This window comes from Rhinopithecus bieti, unplaced genomic scaffold, assembly GCF_001698545.2.
Source record: "Rhinopithecus bieti isolate Rb0 unplaced genomic scaffold, ASM169854v2 scaffold_1918, whole genome shotgun sequence".
In the NCBI taxonomy this organism is placed as follows: Eukaryota; Metazoa; Chordata; class Mammalia; order Primates; family Cercopithecidae; genus Rhinopithecus; species Rhinopithecus bieti.
Genome location: NW_016803680.1, coordinates 272,554 through 290,256, shown reverse-complemented (window position 1 = coordinate 290,256; position 17,703 = coordinate 272,554). Strand labels below are relative to the sequence as shown.

Below are 17,703 nucleotides of genomic sequence, written 5' to 3'. Positions count from 1 at the left end.
CCTTGCTCTATGTGTCCCTGTTTTGTAGTCTCTCTTTTCTTTGCAACTATCAAATAAAGACAAGGGAAGCTTCATCTATCACAGTCTTTTTTTTTTTTTTTTTTTTTTGAGACAGTCTGGCTCTGTCACCCAGGCTAGAGAACAGTGGTGCCATCTCGGCTCACTGCAACCTCCGCCTCCCAGGTTCAAGTGATTCTCTGCCTCAGCCTCCTGAGTAGCTGGGACTACAGGCACATACTACCATGCACAGTTAATTTTTGTATTTTTTGTAGAGACAGGGTCTCCACAAAAGAGCAGTCTGGGCAACACAGCGAAACTCCATCTCTACAAAAAAATTCAAAAAATTAGCCAGGCATGGTGATATACGCCTATATATCCATGTTAGCCAGGCTGGTCTTGAACTGCTGGCCTGANTTTTTTTTTTTTTTTTTTTTTTTGAGACAGTCTGGCTCTGTCACCCAGGCTAGAGAACAGTGGTGCCATCTCGGCTCACTGCAACCTCCGCCTCCCAGGTTCAAGTGATTCTCTGCCTCAGCCTCCTGAGTAGCTGGGACTACAGGCACATACTACCATGCACAGTTAATTTTGTATTTTTTGTAGAGACAGGGTCTCCACAAAAGAGCAGTCTGGGCAACACAGCGAAACTCCATCTCTACAAAAAAATTCAAAAAATTAGCCAGGCATGGTGATATACGCCTATATATCCATGTTAGCCAGGCTGGTCTTGAACTGCTGGCCTGAAGTGAACTGCACGCTTCAGCCTCCCAAAGTGCTGGGATTACAGGCATGAGCCACTGTGCCTGGCCTATCACAGTCTTCATGACAGTTTGAATTGGTGTTCTACTAAAACTGCTTCTCAGTTTTGGAAAAGAAAAAAAATACATGTCTGCTATGATTCTGATGTCACTTCAATTCCGGACAATACTTCAACTGGCAAAAAAGAAAAAAAGGAAAGAAAAATAATCTTATAAAAGAAATTAAGCATCTGAGCTTTATTTTCCTTCCATAAAATACCTGCTCCACAGCCTTTATTGGATTATTATAAACACAAAAGGGGTACATGAAAGGTAAGTGAAGAGGTGATAAGGCTTGTCGGACCTGGAGCCCAATTCCGTGGGTTTGTATCAAGTCACCAACCACCTTCCTGTTTTTTCTTTTTTAATGAGACAGTGTCTTGCTCTGTCACTCAGGCTGGAGTGCACTAATACAAACACAGCTCACTGTAGCCTTGAACTCTGGGGCTCAGGTAGTGCTCCCACCTCAGCCTCCCGAGTAGCTGGGATTATAGGCATATATCACCATGCCTGGCTAATTTTTTGTAGAGATGGAGTTTTGCTATGTTGCCAAGGCTGGTCTCAAACTCCTAAAATCAAGTGATCCTCCCAACCTTGGCCTTGCAAAGTGCTAGGATTACAGATGTGAGCCACCGTACCCAGCCACCAACTGCTTTCTAGCTGTGGCCTCACTTAGGTATATGGCCTCTCAAGCCACCACATTCCCCTCCCACAGCTGTTGAAATGAGACAGTCTCAGAAAAGCACTAAGCACAGAACCAGCCACCAGGGTAAGCCCTCTATAAAGGCTGGCTAGCGCTAACGTTGCTATAGCTGTTATGAAGGGGTCCCATTAACATGAAAAGGCACAGCGTGCAGGGGCTATTGCCATACAGGAGGTGAGCGTCACACTGAAGCAGTTACCTCGGGGGCATGGTAGGAAATGCACTGGAAGATCCAGTCCATAGCAGGCGGGTACAAGGGGAGGTACGATGGAAGCTCCACTCCTTGGACCACCAGCTGGTTCTGGACCGTATCCCCGTGAATCTACAGGAGACCAAACAAACACTTAGAAAAGGAGGGGAAAAATCAAACAACAAACAAAGTACACACAACTCACAGACTGTGCATACTTGTAAGCATGTGGACAGCCCTGAGAGAAATAGCCTGGTTTCTCAGTTGCTTTTTTTTTTAAACCAGAAAAAAACACAGAAAGTTTCTCATGTCACCAAGCTGAGCTGTTTTGGGAATGGGCGCTGTGGAAAGCAGGAACCTGATAAAAATGGAGCCAGCAGATGCTAAGAAGCAAGGCTCATCGACTGGAGACGTTTCCTGTTAACACATGCATATTAACTTTCTCCGCTTACTCAGTACAATCAACACATTTTAATTGTCTACAACAGAAGCTAGTGTAATTTTCCAGGGCCTGCCCATTTAAAGAGCTTTAAGGCATTCTCCACTTGGAAAACCAACTGGGTTTTCTGACTCTGCTTTCACAGAACTGTTATATCGATTAGCTATTCTGAGAGTGTTCTCTTACCTGTTTGAATGTAAGGAGGAAGTCAAAAAAGTTCTTATTTAGGGTTTCTTTGAGATGTGGGGCCACTTCCATTCCCACCTGAAGCCAGACAAACGGAAAAACTGGTTGCAAACAATAACAGTAGTATGATTTTATTTTTGGAAATTAATATATATATGTGTGTGTGTATACACACACACACACATCTATGTTTATATAGAAAAAGTCCAGAAAATTATTACTTTTTTTGAGATGAAGTCTTGCTCTGTTGCCAGGCTGGAGTGTGGTGGCATGATTTCGGCTCACTGCAACCACCGACTCCCTGGTTCAAGGGATTCTCCTGCCTCAGCCTCCTGAGTAGCTGGAATTACAGGCACGTGTCACCACGCCCGGCTGATTTTTGTATTTTTAGTAGAGACGGGGTTTCACCATGTTGGCCAGGATGGTTTTGATCTTCTGACCTCATGATCTGCCCACCTTGGCCTCCCAAAGTGCTGGGGTTACAGGTCTGAGCCACAGTGCTTGGCCTAATTTTTTTTTTCCTTGTCTGTTTTTTGTTTTATTATGAGACGGAGTTTCGCTCTGTTGCCCAGGGTGGAATGCAGTGGCACGATCTTGGCTCACTGCAACCTCCGCCTCCCAGGTTCAAGCAATTCTCCTGCCTCAGCCTCCCAAGTAGCAGGGAGTACAGGCATGTGTCACCACACTCGGCTAATTTTTGTATTTTTAGTAGAGATCGGGTTTCACCATGTTGGCCAGGCTGGTCTCGAACTCCTGACCTCAGATGATCCGCCCACCTCAGCCTACCAAAGTGCTGGGATTACAGGCGTGAGCCACCGCGCCCAGCCTATCTGTTTTCTTATTCAATAAACATGTACTGCTTTTATAAGAAAGACCAAAGAAGCTATTTTTAATAAAAAAGGGCGACATTTGCAGAAATCATCTTTGCTCTTCCCCAAAGGTATTGAATGTTATTTCTAAACAGATGACCAAGAGAACAAATCAATACGCAACTAAAAAGGAATATACTCTCGAGATTGTGTACACAATTTAAAAAGATGATAAACACACAGGTAGTTGTACTTATTAGATGAAACACAAAGATTACGGTACACGAGAGAGTCAGCTTGGATTTCAGATGTGGTGCTGCCCCCGTTACGTGGTTAGTTAAAAGCCATACAAATCCATTCTTTGCAAGGCAGTGATAAGAGTAGACATAAGTTTTAATACATTTTATGCAATTTTATGTAAGATGAGTATGAAGTGTAACAATGCTATAATCCCTTAGGTCCTGACTTCATTGTTACAAAACAGACTGTAACAATTCTAGCTGAAGACATTTACTAATCATAGATAAGGTACAGCAATGGGGTTAGATGGAAAAGTAGAGCAATGAGCTATGGAGGGGAGTTCATAGGTTTAAAACACAACATCACAGCGTTTCTTAAACTGACTTCCTCAGAAACGCTTCATTTCCAAATTGCTGCTTAATCGCAAAAACAACTTTGTAGGCTGGGCTGCAGCGGCTCACACCTGTAATCCCAGCACTTTGGAAGGCACAGGTGGGCCAATCACTTGAGGTTAGGAGTTTGAGACCAGCCTGGCCAACATGGGGAAACCCTGTCTCTACTAAAAACCACAAAAATTAGCCGGGTGTGGCGGCGCACGCCTGTAGACCCAGCTACTTGGGAGGTTGAGGTGGGAGGATCGCTTGAACCCGGGAGGTGGCAGTTGCAGTGAGCAATATTGCGCCACTGCACTCCAGCCTGGGCAACAGAGCGAGACTGGATCTCTGTTTCTTCAAATGGGGATAGATTTCTCCCATTCACGTTCCATTACTCAGAGGTCACGATGGGTAACAATAATAATGTTTTTCAGATGGCATTTGAGAACCATCCGGGTGTTAAATTCCAAGAGCAGCTCTGTGATTGGGTACAGGAAGTGCTGTTTCCAAGGACAAGCACATAGATTATAACATGTATATATATATACACAAACAAGAAACATCACATCCAGTTCTACAGTGCTATGATTCTCCTTCCACTTAATCATATTGTAGAAAAGACATTAATTATCTGTTAGGTGACAGCAAAGGCTGGCCTGGTGGCTGAGCCATGGAGATGAGCTGAAGCGGCTGTGAGTTAGGAGTTAATCATACCTTCCTCTAATAAACAGCTTCCAGCTCCCCCTACGCTCTACCCACGCAGAGCTTTTGTTTTCTGTTTTTCTCTTCTCATCGGGCCAAATGAGCAGCTTGGATATCTGCTCGGGTCTAAAACGTGTCTCCTCGGAGCAGCAAGGGTATTGCTCATGATTCCCATCTGCCGTTTCGGCCTGACCAGCATTCATCCCCCCTGTTGCTGGTAACAGCAAATTACATTTGTCTCTGGGGAATCAAACCTTCCTCTCAGACCATGAGGTCTGTGGTGGAGCTGGATCCACCTCACCCTGCGTTCCACGCAGGGGCATGTGACCCAGGCCCAGTCAGTAAGCACCCAGACCCCAACCCATGGCCACGTGACTGGGGTGGACAAGCAACCCTAGGTAATCCATGAAGAATCAGCCCTGAGGCTCTGGCTAGATCTACTGGTGAGAAAACACACTTTCCAACAAGGTTCCTAAGGTGGTAGGATGGAAGCCAGAGGCTGCTATGGGCCATCATATAAAAAAAGCAAGTCACAGAACGAAGCCAACTCAGAGGACAGCAGAGCTGAGTGATGTGGGGAGAGGCTGATTCTTGATGGCACCCTTTGAGGGCCTGCATCCAGCCGTGCCTGCCCTACCCCTGGTCTCTCCAGACACTGGCCAGTAAGTTCCTATTTTTGCTTAAAGTAGTATGAACTGGGTTTTTGGCACTTGCAACTGAAAGAAATCTTACTAACACACAGGCTGTCTCTTTTGTTTGTTTGAGGCAGTCATGCTCTGTCACCCAGGCTGGAGTGCAGTGGCACGATCTTGGCTCACTGCAACCTCCGCCTCCTGGGTTCAAGTGATTCTCATGCCTCAGCCTCCCGAGTAGCTGGAACTATAGGCGTGAACCACCATGCCTGGCTAATTTTTGTATTTTTTAGTAGAGACGGGTTTTTGCCATGTTGGCCAAGCTGGTCTTGAACTCCTAACCTCAAGTGATCTGCCCGCCTCAGCCTCCCGAAGTGCTGGGATTACAGGCATGAGCCACTGTGCTTGGCCTCTCTTACTCTTTTAATGTTAAAGAGACTTTTAGAAACTACCCAACCAGGGGAATCAATGCATTGCCTGGACTGACAAAAATGATTTCAGCAGACGCCAGGCACTCCACTACCCATCTTGCTGGGATGGGTCTGCTTTGTCCTCTGCATCTTCTCATCGTCACTGTGTTTCAAGTTGCATCTGCCATTCAAAGGCACTTTATATGTAACAAATATGATTGTGTACCCTAGCTCATGTACCTTACTTCAAACATTAAAAGGGAACAGGCTTGCAAAAAATACGTACTTCCTCACTTTCTGATTTCTCTTTAAAAACCAAATTATTTGCAGAAAAGACAGCATGAGTCTAAGTCTTTATCACCGGGTCTCCGACATCAGGCCTTATTCAAGTGATGTCAACGTGTGTTAAAAGTATTTGCTATGTTCTACAAGGCAAAAGGCAACAGAGCAGAAATATATAAACAAGGCTGGGCGTGATGGCTCACACCTGTAATTCCAGCAGTTTGGGAGGTCGGGGAAGGCAGATTACCTGAAGTGGGGAGTTCAAGACCAGCCTGGCCAACATGATGACACCCCATCTCTACTAAAAATACAAAAATTAGCTGGGCATGGTGGCAGATGCCAGTGATCCCAGCTACTCGGGAGGCTGAGACATGAGAATCGCTTGAACCCAGGAGGCAGAGGTTGCAGTGACCTGAGATTGCACCACTGCACTCCAGCCTGGGCAACAGAGTGAGACTCTGGCTCAAAAAAACAACAACAACAACAACAACAAAAGGCCAGGTGTGGTGGCTCATGCCTGCAATCCCAGCACTTTCAGAGGCTGGGGCGGGCGGATCATGAGGTCAAGAGATTGAGACCATCCTGGCCAACATGGTGAAACCCTGTCTCTACTAAAAATACAAAAATTAGCTGGGCGTGGTAGTGCACACCTGGAGTCCCAGCTACTCGGGAGGCTGTGGCAAAAGAATTGCTTGAACCTAGGAGGCAGAGGTTGCAGTGAGCTGAGATCACACCACTGCACTCCAGCCTGGCAACAGAGCGAGACTCCATCTCAAAAAAAAAAGAAAAAAGAAATACGCAATCTCTTTGCATCTCTCCCAGAGGATGTGGCATTGTGTTCTGTGCACAGTAGGGCCTCAGCAAACACCGACTCGGGAGGAGTATTCAAGCTTTAATATATTTGCAAGTTGTCCTTGGAAACACACCTGATACCTCTGGATGGAAAATCTCCCCCCTGCCCAGGTTTCAAGCAGTGGGCGATACATACACACTTTGGCCTCTGCTACAAAGAGGGAAGAGGGTGCCCTTAAACGAAAGGCTTTTTCTTTCATTCTCAGTATCAAGAAACAGACCTATAAAAAGTGCCCTTCCTAATGGATATCTACTCCTCACTCTGAAGGCACTTAGTTTTTCGTGACACTTGAGACCACAGGGCTGCCGACATTTGCTGGCTGTCACGCAGAAGCAGCAAATCACAGGCTACATGTTCTCACCTTCTGGTTTAATAAGGCGCAGACTCATGGGGGAGGCTCTAACTGCAACTTTGTCCTCAAGGAGGTCTGGGGCTTATCAGGGGCAATGATCTAAGGATGTGCAATACTCACGGGACGATAGGGAAGATTCTCATTGCTAGGGGAGTCCTGACAGAGGCAAAGCCCCTGTGTGAGCTGAAGAAAACTACGGAGAGGCCATATACCGGCCAGGCACAGTGGCTCACACCTGTAATCCCAGCCCTTTGGGAGGCCAACATGGGCAGATCACTTGAGGTCAGGAGTTCGAGACCATCCTGGCCAACATGGTGAAACCCCGTCTCTACTAAAAATACAAAAATGAGCCAGGCATGGTGGCAGACGTCTGTAATCTCAGCTACCCAGGAGGCTGAGACAGGAGAATCACTTGAACCCAGGAGGCTGAGACAGGAGAATCACTTGAACCCAGGAGGTGGAAGCTGCAATGAGCTGAGATGGCACCACTGCACTCCAGCCTGGGCGACACAGTGAGACTCCATCTCAAACAAAAAAGACCACATAACCTCCATTGGTTACGTTTTTCCAGACACAAAAAACTTAATAGCTTAGCTGACGCCTCACGGTGCTTTAAAGCAGGGCATGGGCAAGTAATTTCTAATCAGTCCCTCTACCTGCTTTCACAGCAGCCACCTAAGCCAGGCCACACAGACCCTGAGGCCTGCCGTCATGTGGGACACCGCTCCCTTGCCAAGCAGAAAACTAATAAAGCAATCAAAGTCAAGACAAAGGAAGAGCGTGTTTCAAGTCAATGAAAAGCAACTTGTCAGCCGAAGGGCCCTGGGAGCCTCCTTCGCAGCAAGAACTGAGAAACAATTAATTTTGAAAACCAGTTCATTTGTAAGAAGATGACCTTAAACATCCCCTAATTAGAGCTATGGTAAGTTGGTCTACTTTAAAATTAATTTTTAAAAGAAACCCTACAGTTCTACTTTCTGCGGCAGAGATATGATCTAAAATTAGCCGCTAATAAAGTCCTTCTCTCAATGACTTGTGGCGTGGTGGGGAAGGAGGGCCCTGTGTGAACATTCAAGGAGACGGGCGGCAGCCGTGCCGTCAAGGGTAGTGACTCGCATGGCCTACCCGGCACAGGTAGGCACGGGCGTACACCGACACCAGCGGGTCTCCAATCCCTCTGATCATGCATGTTAACCGGGGCAGGCACTCTGAAATTCCCCTGCGAGAGACAAAAAGAGGCCAGCATTACACTCAACGTGAGAACTCGCTGTTCCTTTATTTTAAAATAAAGATAAAATAAAACTTCCTAAATTCGCCAAGGGGGGTGGTGTGGGGAGGAAAAATCAAGTTTCAGTAACAAACCAAGGTCAAAGTTTCAGTTTTCTAAGGCAATGTAACAACAGTCTTTCTCTTCTGATACAATTTGTTCACTGAATGATTTATTTCATCGTTATCATTTGCTCAGTGGTGGAGGCTAACCACATTTTTTCCCCAATAGAGGTCACATTTATTTTATTAATTTTAACAGTTTTTGTCTCCAATTATTTTCCATCGACTGGGCACCCCTTGATCTTCTCCCCACATCTATTTTTGTTTGCCACAGATTTACTGTCCCGTATGCTGTTCCTTCCGTGAATCTCAGGCTGGCATCTGACATCCTCCAACTACCAACAATGTGAATTACAATTTATTTCTCCTGCAACGTATGTCTTCCCTCTGCCTAAGGCATTATCCTCCTCCAACTGGTGAGGCAAAATAACTGTTTCTTCAGTACCCATGTTATTCCCCCAAACTACTCCAGGCATCCCTAGATTCAAATCCAACACATTTGAGATAAATTCTAAATCCAATCAGAAGAGTTATCTGTGGAGCACCATGAATCAGTCACTCCCGGGCTTCAAGGAATTTATTATCTAGCTATCTAACATGACTTAGCATTTCACCTGCTCTGCAGAAAGCAGATCTGGGTCCCCCATGTCCTATAATTACTCTCAAAACATTGTGATAAATTGAGTAGCATGGACCTAAGCCACTAAGGGCAAAGGCTTCTGCTTCTGACGTCATCATTTTCATCATCATCAACAGCAGCAGCCAACACAGAGGATGGGCCCACCGTGTACCAGGTATGACTCTCACTGTTGCATGTATGACCTGAAGGACCCTCTCAGACCTCTTCTTAGGGTCATGTTCCCAGGAGAGGGAGCCTGAGGTTCTGAGGCTGTAAATAACCTGCTAAGACCATACAGCTAGTACCAGTACAGCCAAGAATTCAAATCCAGTTGAGCTGATCTTCCTTGACCTCCTCAATCAACTTCTCCTGGCTTGAGTTTTCCTCTCCCTAATACAGGGATTAGGATGGTGTCTCTACTTCATTCAGTTTTCATTTGGATTCAACGAGAAAATGCACAGAAGGTGCTTAACACACATTAAGTACTCAGTGAATAATGGCTACTATTACATTGCCATTACTATCTGTGTACACACGGGAGATTTTGAACAATTTTATGGTTCTAGATTTTATCGAAGAGCCTTACGTTTTGGAGAGGAATTTGTTACATTTCAGGATGGATGCCTCCACGTAACTGCAAGAACATCCTGTTAAGGAAGATGTTTTCCAGAAGGTCTACTCCCTATGGAGAAAAGACTAAACTATCCATGAATAGAAGTAGGCAGGTCTTAGGAGACGGGAACCAGAACGGCTCTCAACAATCTAGCGAACTAAGGTAGCTTATGGTTTCTACATATGGTTTTCAAAGTTTCATACTTATCTAAAATAAATTGTGGAAAATGTTACACATTAACTCATAGTTGCATGCTGAAATATAAACTGGGTTTTGAGCATTTCTAATCAATGCTTTATGGGGAAAGAAAGAACTTTAGAGGCCGGGTGCGGGGGCTCACGCCTGTAATCCCAGCACTTTGGGAGGCAGAGGCGGGCGGATCACGAGGTCAGGAGATTGAGACCACCCTTGCTAACACAGTGAAACCCCGTCTCCACTAAAAATACAAAAAAATTAGCTGGGCGTGGTGGCGGGCGCCTGTAGTCCCAGCTACTCGGGAGGCTGAGGCAGGAGAATGGTGTGAACCCAGGGGGTGGAGTTTGCAGAGAGCCGAGATCACGTCACTGCACACCAGCCTGGGCAACAGAGCGAGACTCTGTCTCAAAAAAAAAAAAAAAAAAAAGAAAGAACTTTAGATAACTAAGATGCAATTTATGCATAAGTCGAATTCTGTTCTTCAATATTGGCATTTGCCCTGCCAAGCTTGACCCTGTTCTTTCAAGTTCTTGGAATCAGAGAAAATACAAATGTAAAGCATTTTAATTGAGAGAATTAAGGTGGGAATGTTCCACAAGGAAACAAATGCCTGACACATGGCATCGGGTTCAAAGTAAAAGACAAAAAAACTGGAAAGAGCAAGAGTCCAAGGGTTTCTACAATGTGGCTTGCCCTGTATGTATTTTCAGGCTAGCAACCGTCATGGGACCACATTTTCAATAAGAATGTCAGGGCATCCCATCACATGGCTTCTATTAACAGTACAACTCTTTTAGCCTATCTTGAAAATCACCAGACAAAAAAAAAAAAAGAAAAAAGAAAAGGATACAATCTTGGAATGAGTTCCCTGATGGAGGCAATCTTGAAAAACCAATTTAGGCATGTTTCCTTGGCCGTGTCATTGGCATTCTCTGGAGAAAAGTGATCTGTAATACAAAAACAAGACCCATCAGCCCTCCTAAATCTCAGGATCTGTGTGAGTCCCCGCATGGGAACACATTACCCTGGAGCAGAAAAGGGAGTGACTCAGCCTGTGTCTTTCTTTCCAAATATCACTATTAGGAAGCAACTGATGATAACAATAGTTTCCACAAACACAGGCTTTCTAAGTGCCAAGTGTTGTCCACAGTGCTTTACAGACAGCTCACCTGATCCCATAGAGCAACCCTCTGAGGTATGTACTTTTATTATCTTATTTTACAGATGCAGAGTCCAAGGCACAGAGGAATGTAGTGACTCACCCAAGGCACACAGCAAGCAAATGTAAGAGCTGGAATTCAACCCAGGCAGTCGCGGCTGACATTCTTAGCCACTGCCTCTAATATAATCCAGAGGTTCTTGGTTACCTCCCAGTAACTATGACAACATTGTTGAGAATTCCAGATGCTTTAGGGAACTGAGACTGCAACATGAAATGTGATCTAAGCTTTTGCTCTACACATCACAATGGGCCAGAGGAAGGTAAAGCAAGGCCCTTGAGGTGAGAAACCAGCCAGAATTATGTTGCTGGCTCATGACTGGCTCCAAGACGAGTCACCTTGTGAAACTGCCAGTTTACTCCATGAGCTATTGTCCTCCCCTTTAATAGAAGAACTCGCATTTTCCTGCAGGGCACAGGGCCATCCTTGCAGTTAGGTGTGGTCACGTGGGTCAGTTCTGGTCCCAGGATATATAAATAGAAGGGCAACTTCTGAGAAGTATCTTTAATGGAAGGGGCTTGCCTTCCCTCACTCCTTCTTCCTGCTCACTGACTGGAATGCAGACATGACAGCTGGAACCTCTGCAGCCATACTGACCATGAGAGCAGCAAGACAGAAGTGAGGATCGTTGGTACCAAGGGCTAGCTGGCCCATCAGCTCTGACCTTCATTACTGTTATTTTGAGTTTTCTGGAACTGGAACCCAAGCTTGCTTTTGACATACATATTTTTAAACAGCAGAAATTTATTTCTCACAGTTCTGGACTTGACATACATCGTAAGCAATGGAAGAGAACATGGAGAAATGAAAGAAAAAACACAAAACTTATCAACACCATGAAGGCCATTGTTAAACTCTCACATGGAAATGATTTCTTCTAAATGATTTTGGCAAAGATTAGAGCTCCATCCCACCACTGGATGTTTTATACTTTTAGGATTAATTCAAAAAGGGAGAAGCTGGCCAGGCACTGTGGCTCACACCTGTAGTCCCAGCTACTTGGAACGTTGAGGTGGGAGGATCAATAGAGCCCAGGAGTTTGAGGCTGCAGTGAGCTACGTTCGAGCCACTGCACTCCAGCCTGGGCAGAGCGAGACAGAGTAAGATAGAGCAAGACTTTGTCTCTAAAAAATGAATAAATAAATTAAAAGGGAGAAGTTAGTTACTTTAATATAGCAAATGATTCTTAGCTTGTTGGCTCTCATCCTGTTTTGCAATGAGTCATTTTCATCCCTGATTCTGTTACTTAGTGGTATATGAAGGTGATCAAAATTCCTATAGAATCAGCAAAAAAAAGACAAATCTCTAGGTACTTTTCTAGCAGGGAAGAGTCACTAATCACAACTGCAGATATTTTGAAATTGCAATCTCCTCAGTCTATTTTTGCATGGCTGGCATGCTTCATTCACTTGAGAACTATTTGCTTACCATTTTCAAAAGGATGGGAAATGACCATTTTCCTCTTTCTGGCCTAGATCTCTACACATGAAGTAACTTTTTTTGTCTACTTTCAAGAGATCCAGACAGGAAAAGATAGCAGTTATTCTTACATTCATTTGTCAATCTTCTCTTTGGGGAGAGGGAGGAGCAGTGTTAATTTCCCTTCATATGACTGAATCTTGTGGCTTAAAATCCAAAAGCAAAAATAGGTCTCTGAGGTCATCTATAAAATCTCTCACTCTCTAGTTGAAGGAACTGAGATTCAGCAAAGGCTAAAACAAACTGGTTCAGGTTGCCTTTGAAAGAGTTGGAAATCAGGCTAAAGGCAGGCTGCTCTGCATACACACATTGACTGCAAGCTATACGACAATCTGCATACACCAGTACAGAATCTTTAGGCTTTCCTTCCAGCTCAAGGAATAATTTAGAAAAAGGATTCTGTTATGCAGGACTTTAAGATCTTACAGCAAACTAAGTACTATATTCCTTTACTTCATGTGCTCAACACAAATGCCTTAAGGGCCAACTAAAGGTGGTGTTCTAGGCTTTGGGGAGATAACAGTGCACAAGGTAGATCTTATCTTCATAAAACTTACATTCCAGTGGGGGGAGACAAATGACAAACAGGAAAGAGAATACGCAGGCAAACAAATAAGATAATATCTAATAGCACTATTAAAGATACTAAACTAAGTATTGGAATAAAGAGTGACTTGAGTGAGATTTACGGGAAGGGGCTCATTAGATGCAGTGGTCAGAGAAGGCTCCTACAGAGGCGGTATCTGAGCTGAGCCCTGAATTATAAAAGGGAGCCAGCCATGCCTAGATGTGGAAGAAATACATTCCAGGGAGAGAAAACAGCAAATGCAAGGCCCTGAGGTAGGTATAACCTCACTATGGTCAAGGGGTGCAGCCAGCATCACAAGCCAGTTCACACAGGGCTGAAGCCTTGGTGAGGAGTTTGAGAGTTTTTCTAAACATAATGGAAACCCCCTGAAGGGTTCTGAGCACAGGAATGGCATGACACGACACGGTTTATACTTTAGCATTTGGGCTGCTACATGGGGACTCCTTCAAAATCCGGAAATCAATTCAGAAGACACTTCAATATAACAAAGAACAGAGATTCTCTTTCTAGCTCCCACTTATTTTTCTTTTATGGTGCTGCTTTTTTTCAAACCTGAACTTCTGTGGATATTTTAAGAGGAGGCAGGAGACCAATGAGTCTAGTTCTTTCATTTATTTGCCAAGTCTCTACCCAGAGGTCTCTTTACGTAACAGTGTTATAGGGATTGGCACCATCTTAGCTGGCATGTGCTGGAAAGACCAGGTCAGTTAAGGCCACTGCTTATCCCAATGTGGCCCACATCAGCCACAGGGGAAAACTGAAGATGGGAGTGCTGAGAAGATGATGATGGAAACCATAATACAATAAACCCAAATTATTTCTCCCAAGCTGGAAAGAAAATGATTTGACTTCTCAGAGTCAATGGCCTCTCTATGTATATGCTGGATTAAGAACTGTTGGGAAAAAAATGACCACATCTAGTAGTGTGTACTTTTCCTGAACCCAAAAGACACTGTATCTTTCTCAACTCCGAAGAGCTATACCTTAGTTAAAACTCCCTAAGGCAAAGGGCTCAAGTAGGAAATTCACCCAACAGAACTTGATTTAAATGGAAAGAATGAGTACAAATGCCACCAAATTTCTCTTCGCACGTAATCTCTTTGGGCAGAATTCTGCACAGGAGATTTCTAAAGCTTTCATGATAATTATACTTAAGAGTCATTCCTCAGATCACCAACAACTTCGAAAAACAGAATCTACTATTCTTTTCAGGTTCTTGGAACCGGAGCGAACACAAGCAGATGAAGATTTTAGCTAAAAGGAAAACAAACAATGATATCATTTAAAGAAAAAAAAAAAAACAAATGATTTGCTTTGCTCAAGGTCAAAAATAGTTATTTGGAGAGGGAAGAATTTTAGTGATGAAAGTGCTATAATTAACATATCTAAACAAGGACTCATCTGTTGTTTTAAACTTTTAAGTTTAGGCAGGGAGTTAGTTATTAGTCATTTTTCCTTAATTGGCCCTAAAATGTTGTTTGTATAGTCACTGAAGACTGGAAGAAAGGAAGATTACTGCGGTAGAGGCAAACTCAAATGCCCCTGGGGGCCAGGAAGGTAAATATGAAAAATTTTAAGAGGTTGGGTATACAACAATAGGAAGAACTAGAGCCTGTATCAAAAATCATTTTTTTAAAATGCTGTTGTTGCCAAAAAAAAAATCTATTTTGATTCAATCCCACCTGTTGGCTCAAGTTTGCTGCCAATGGTATATAGCATGCTACGTGCTGGCAAGTGTGAATTAAATAAATGGATTCGGCCGGGCGTGGTGGCTCACGCCTATAATCCCAGCACTTTGGGAGGCCGAGGCGGGCAGATCACCTGAGGTCAGGAGTTCAACACCAGCCTGGCCAACAAGATAAAAACCCATCTCTACTAAAAATACAAAAATTAGCTGGGTGTGGTGGTGCAGGCCTGTAATCCCAGCTACTTGGGAGGCTGAGGCAAGAGAATCACTTGAACCCAGGAGGCAGAGGTTGTAGTGAGCCAAGATTGCGTCATTGCCCTCCAGCCTGGGACAACAAGAGCGAAACTCCGTCTCAAAAATAAATACATAAACAATTCAGATTTCTCAAATCCTCAAGCCAGCAGAGAAGGCCTTTCCTTTCCACTTGGGCTGGCCTCTGCCTGCCTGTCCCAGATCACTGCCTCCAACCCTGAGATGGCCAGAACTGCTGGGAGGAGCTGCTGAAAAACATCATCACAGGTATGATGCAGTGGCACGAAGGATCCCAAAGAAAAACCACGTGAGCCATATTAAAAGGTGAAAACTGGGGAAATTAATTTTAATCATGTACTTTAACCCGATTCATCCAGAATACCATTTCAACATGTAACCAACATAAACACTATTAGTGAGCTACTTTACCGTCTTTTACTTGTACTGAGTCTTTGAAATCCAGCGACTTTTTAAATAGTTACGTCGCATCTCAATTTGGACTGGCCACACCTCAAGTGCTCAAGAGCAACACATGGCCAGTGGCTGCTGTACTGGACAATGTAGGTGCAGCGCGAAGAGCAAGGCTCTCAGTAGCTGGTGGCAGAGCTCTGGGCAAGACCCTTCCATACTGGGTCTGCCCATCTCTGATGAAACAAGATGGGTCCTAAAAGCACTTCGAGACCTAAAAGCCTGTAGAGTTCTGTCTCTTTCTTTCTGACAAATGTGCACATTAAATAGTATTAAAAAAACAGGCCAAGCATAGTGGCTCATGCCTACAATCCCAGCACTTTGGGAGACTGAGGTGGGAGGATCACTTGGGCTCAGAAGTTTGAGAGCTGCTTGAGCAACATAGGGAGACTGTGTCTACAAAGATGAAAACCTAAAAACATTAAATAGAAAAAATAAAAATAAAAAAGGGCCAGGCATGGTTGCTCATGCCTATAATCCCAGCACTTTGGGAGGCCAAGGCAGATGAATCACTTGAGGTCAGGAGTTTGAGACTAGCCTGGCCAAAATGGTAAAAACCCGGTCTCTACTAAAAATACAAAAATGAGCCAGGTATGGTGGCAGGTACCAGTAGTCCCAGCTACTCGGGAGGGTGAAGCAGGAGAATCGCTTGAATCCGGGAGGCGAAGGCTGCAGTGAGCCAAGATCGCGCCACTGCACTCCAGGCTGGGTGACAGAGCAAGAGTCCATCTCAAAAAAAAAAAAAAATAAAGATAGATTGATTGATTGATGGACAGACAGGAAGCAGAAGAAAGAAAAGGAGAGGTTGGGAGAGGTGGAGGGAGAGGAAGAGAGAGAAGAAGGAGAAGAGGAGGCAGGAATAAAGGAAAGAGGAAAGAAGGAAGAATAAAGGTCAGGTTACAGGTTACTGTCACAAACACCTTCTATTCACCTCCTGGGAAGCCCCACTGCAGGAGCAGAGGGAAGTGGAGTGGCAGTGGAGCAAGCTGGTTACTCTAGCTTGGACAGATGAGAACGTTTTCTCATAGGTGTGCTCGGAAGTTAAAAAGAGGAATACAGGCAAAGGATGCTGTGGCTGAGAGTCCTACATTGCCAGACACATCATTCTTACCATGTATATGACAAAAGAAATTCATCATCCACTTGTCCCATTATAACCTCCAGGGAATTTAAACTTGATTGACAGTCAATTTAATGCAAAATTATTTGGGTATAGATTGTGAATTCAAAGCATCAATTACTATCGATCTATTTGACATCGTTCTTTAATATATATAAAGTCGTTTTGCTTTTTTTTTTTGTCCAAGTAATTTGCTTCTTAGGAGGGAACGATACATAGGAAAAATATTAAAGTCAAGCAGCAGAGGAAAATATGTTGATGTGAAAGTTCAGCTGAATCTAACTGTGATGCCTTTTCATTCTTGTAGATTCAAATTACTTGCCTTAGCTCCTACACAGGCCATTCAGAAACCTTCTAATGTTTTTAGAAGACTGAGATGATCAGAAATCTTCAAAGGTGTTTCTTTTACTTGAACACACCCCAAATTAAAACCTTTATCAAGCTTCAATGAATTCTGACTCAATAAAAGCCTTCTAGTCCTGACTCCAGGGCACGATAACACTCCAGGAACAGCTGTGACATTACCTGGTAAGACACTGCGGTTATCCACACACATGGAAAAGATGCGCTCATACACGAGCTTTCCTGGGAGGAAAAGGACAGATGGTGTTAGTATCACACTCTTCAGGAGCAAACAGTAAATAAATGTTTGTTAATTAGGGACCCAGAGTGATCATCTCCCAGACAGGCTTCAACTTGTGATGGTATGCTGCCACCTGGTGGGACAGATTTTAAGCCACATTTCTTTTGTTTTGTTTTTAGTTTTTCCAGTAGACTTTTACTTTCTTTGAAAGGCAGGAAAGTGATCGTTTTACCCTTTGGAGTCTAAAGGAGTCTCAAGTATCTCCATCCACTCAGACGATGGTCCACATTCCATGCTAGGCCAGAGGTGAAAACGGGCAGCCCGTGGGGTGAATCCAGCCTGTGACCAGTTATGCATGGCCACACCACAACAGCCCACAAAGTGTTTTAACATTTTTTTTTTTTTTTTTTTTGAGACGGAGTCTGGCTCTGTCACCCAGGCTGGAGTGCAGTGGCCGGATCTCAGCTAACTGCAAGCTCCGCCTCCCGGGTTCCCGCCATTCTCCTGCCTCAGCCTCCCGAGTAGCTGGGACTACAGGCGCCACCACCTCGCCCGACTAGTTTTTTGTATTTTTTAGTAGAGA

The 17,703-nt window shown here is 44.3% G+C and overlaps 1 protein-coding gene across 1 annotated transcript in view; it reads right to left on the bottom strand.

The window, feature by feature from the left end:
- VPS35L (VPS35 endosomal protein sorting factor like) overlaps nt 1-17,703 on the bottom strand; it is a 153,284-nt gene that overhangs the window by 90,492 nt on the left and 45,089 nt on the right. Inside the window, 6 exon segments of the mRNA XM_017849738.1 lie at nt 1,697-1,819; nt 2,313-2,390; nt 8,092-8,185; nt 9,501-9,548; nt 10,573-10,669; nt 17,063-17,122. Coding sequence (XP_017705227.1) covers nt 1,697-1,819; nt 2,313-2,390; nt 8,092-8,185; nt 9,501-9,548; nt 10,573-10,669; nt 17,063-17,122 — 500 coding nt within the window.